Consider the following 2,169-nt stretch of genomic DNA (forward strand, 5'->3'; position numbering starts at 1 on the left):
GCCCCCCCTGCAGCCTCCCTCGGGGGGGGCTCAGGATCCCTCTCTGCTGACAACAAAGGGGCTGTGGGAGCCCCCCCCCGCCCCCAGCCCCCTCCCTCTGCCCTCAGAGCAGTGCCCCCCCCTCGCCCCCCCCCCAAGGAGCTCCGAGGCAGGCTGGGTGCAGGATCCTTTATTCACTCTCTGCCCTGGGCAGGGGGGGCCGGGGGGGCGCCCGGCAGGGACCCCAGGCTCGGTCAGCAGCTCCTCACATCGGCTTGGGGGGAGGCCGGGGGGCGGCACCCTGCGGGGAGAAGCAAGAGGAGAAATGAGTCCGGTCAGACCCTGGGCGACCTCCCCTCGACCCCTCCCCACCGCCGGACCCCTCCCCACCGCCGGGCCCCTCCCCCGGTGCTCACCGCAGGCCGGAAGCGGGGCGGGGGGGTGCGGTCCTTGCGAGCCTCCCGGGAGCGGTTCCTGACCACCTTGCTGTGGATGGCGCAGCTCACGCAGTAGTGCAGCTTGACGTAGAGCTTGGGCAGCACATAGGCTGGGGGGGCACAGCCGGGGGGCTCAGCGAGCCCCCCAGGCACCCCCAAAACCCCTGAGGGCCAAGGGCTTCATCCCCGCCCCCTCCCCCCCCCCCCCCCGCCACGAAGCAGGGGGAGCGCAGGGGGAGCACACGGGGGGCACCTCCCTGCAGCCCCCCCCGGTGTTCTGCAGCCCCCTGCAGCCCCCCCCCCAGCATCCTGCAGCCCCCTCCCCGTGCCCTCCAGCGTCCCAATGGCATCCTCCAGCCCCTCCCCATGCCCTGCAGCCCCCTCTTGGCACCCTGAAGCCTCCTCCAGCCCCCTCCCCGTGCCCTGTAGCCCCCTCCCCGTGCCCTGTAGCCCCCTCTTGGCATCCTCCAGCCCCCTCCCGGTGCCCCGCAGCCCCCTCACAGTCGAAGACGCTGGCCTCGGAGATGTCCCTGACGGCAGCGGCCTCCACGATGTTCCTGATGACAAACTTCTTGATGGCCTTGTCCTTGGGGACGCAGCGAGCGCAGTTGGTGCAGCGGATGGGCTGGACGTGCCCGCGGCCCTTCTTGGCCCGGCCGTTGTTCCTCCTCTTCTTCGTCTGGGAAGGAAGGAGAGGATGGACCCGAGCCCCCTCCCGCCCCCTGATCCTGCTGCCCTCGACTGCGTGGGGGCCTGCGGAGCACCCCCAGGGCCTCCCTGAGCCCCGCACAGGCCCCGGGCAGCCCACGCGAGGCTCCCCGCGCCGGATCCCCCGGCCCACAGGCGGCCCCCGGAGCCCCTCCGCAGCGCCCCCTGCCCCACGTAAGGCCTCCAAGGTTCTCCCCACCCGGCCCCCCCCCCTCCACACAGACCCCCAAGGCCTCCTCAGCCCCACGGGGTCCCCCCCAAACCCCTCCCCAGCGCCCTTCGGTCTCCCCAGCGCTGCTGCGGCCTAGCATCCCCTGCCCCACATGGCCGCCACGGCCTGCGCCCCGCCCCCCCCCCCCCCCCCCGCATCCTCCGCCCCGCACCGGTCCCTCCAGCCCCCTACGACCCCCCTGGGACCCCCCGGCTCCCCACACCCTCCCCCCGGTGCCCCCCAAGCCCCCCGGGGCCCCCCGGCCGCGCCGCTCTCACCATCGCGCTCCGGGGGCGGCGAAAGAGGGCCCGGCCGCCGCACCACCGCCCTTATATCTGCGGCCTCCGCCCGGAAGCGCCTCCGCCGCCTGCCCGCTCCGTACGGGACCCCTCCAGCCGTCTGGCGGCGGCTCCACCGGCGAGGCCTCTCCGGTGTAGAAGGGAGGGGGGAAGAAGAGAGGCTCTGAGCCGCGGCGGCGGCGTGGGCGGTGGTGGGGGGTTGGGAAGCCTGGGACTATTTTACCTCGCCGCGGCGGAGGGATCCAGGCGGGACGCGTGAGGGGTGCAAACGCACAGCGCGCGGCGCGTGCGGAGCGTGCTGCGTGTGACGTCACCGCCCCTGCGCTGCCCGCGGGGGCCGCTGGGAAATGAAGTCAGGAGAGGAGGGACAGGGAGGGGGGGAAGGTCCTGCGGGTCCTGAAGAACCCCCCGGGCAAATTGCTCCATAGGCTCCCAGAGCTTCCTCCCTGGCTGCTGCAGGCCCCTGAGCCCCCAGCCCTACCCCCACTTAGACCCCTCCAGCCTCCCCCTAACCCCCCCGGACGCCCCCAGCCCC

The 2,169-nt window shown here is 74.0% G+C and overlaps 1 protein-coding gene across 1 annotated transcript; it reads right to left on the bottom strand.

The window, feature by feature from the left end:
- Window positions 1-217: 217 nt before the first annotated feature.
- Window positions 218-1,740, bottom strand: RPS26 (ribosomal protein S26). Its single transcript, XM_054179382.1, has 4 exons — window positions 1,614-1,740; window positions 918-1,095; window positions 396-526; window positions 218-280 (listed from the first exon to the last, which is right to left on the bottom strand). Exons 1-4 carry the CDS (start codon window positions 1,614-1,616, stop codon window positions 245-247), a joined length of 348 nt encoding a protein of 115 aa, XP_054035357.1. The 5' UTR covers window positions 1,617-1,740; the 3' UTR covers window positions 218-244.
- Between the last annotated feature and the right edge of the window lie 429 nt (window positions 1,741-2,169).

Source organism: Dryobates pubescens, unplaced genomic scaffold (genome assembly GCF_014839835.1).
Source record: "Dryobates pubescens isolate bDryPub1 unplaced genomic scaffold, bDryPub1.pri scaffold_156_arrow_ctg1, whole genome shotgun sequence".
NCBI lineage: Eukaryota > Metazoa > Chordata > Aves > Piciformes > Picidae > Dryobates > Dryobates pubescens.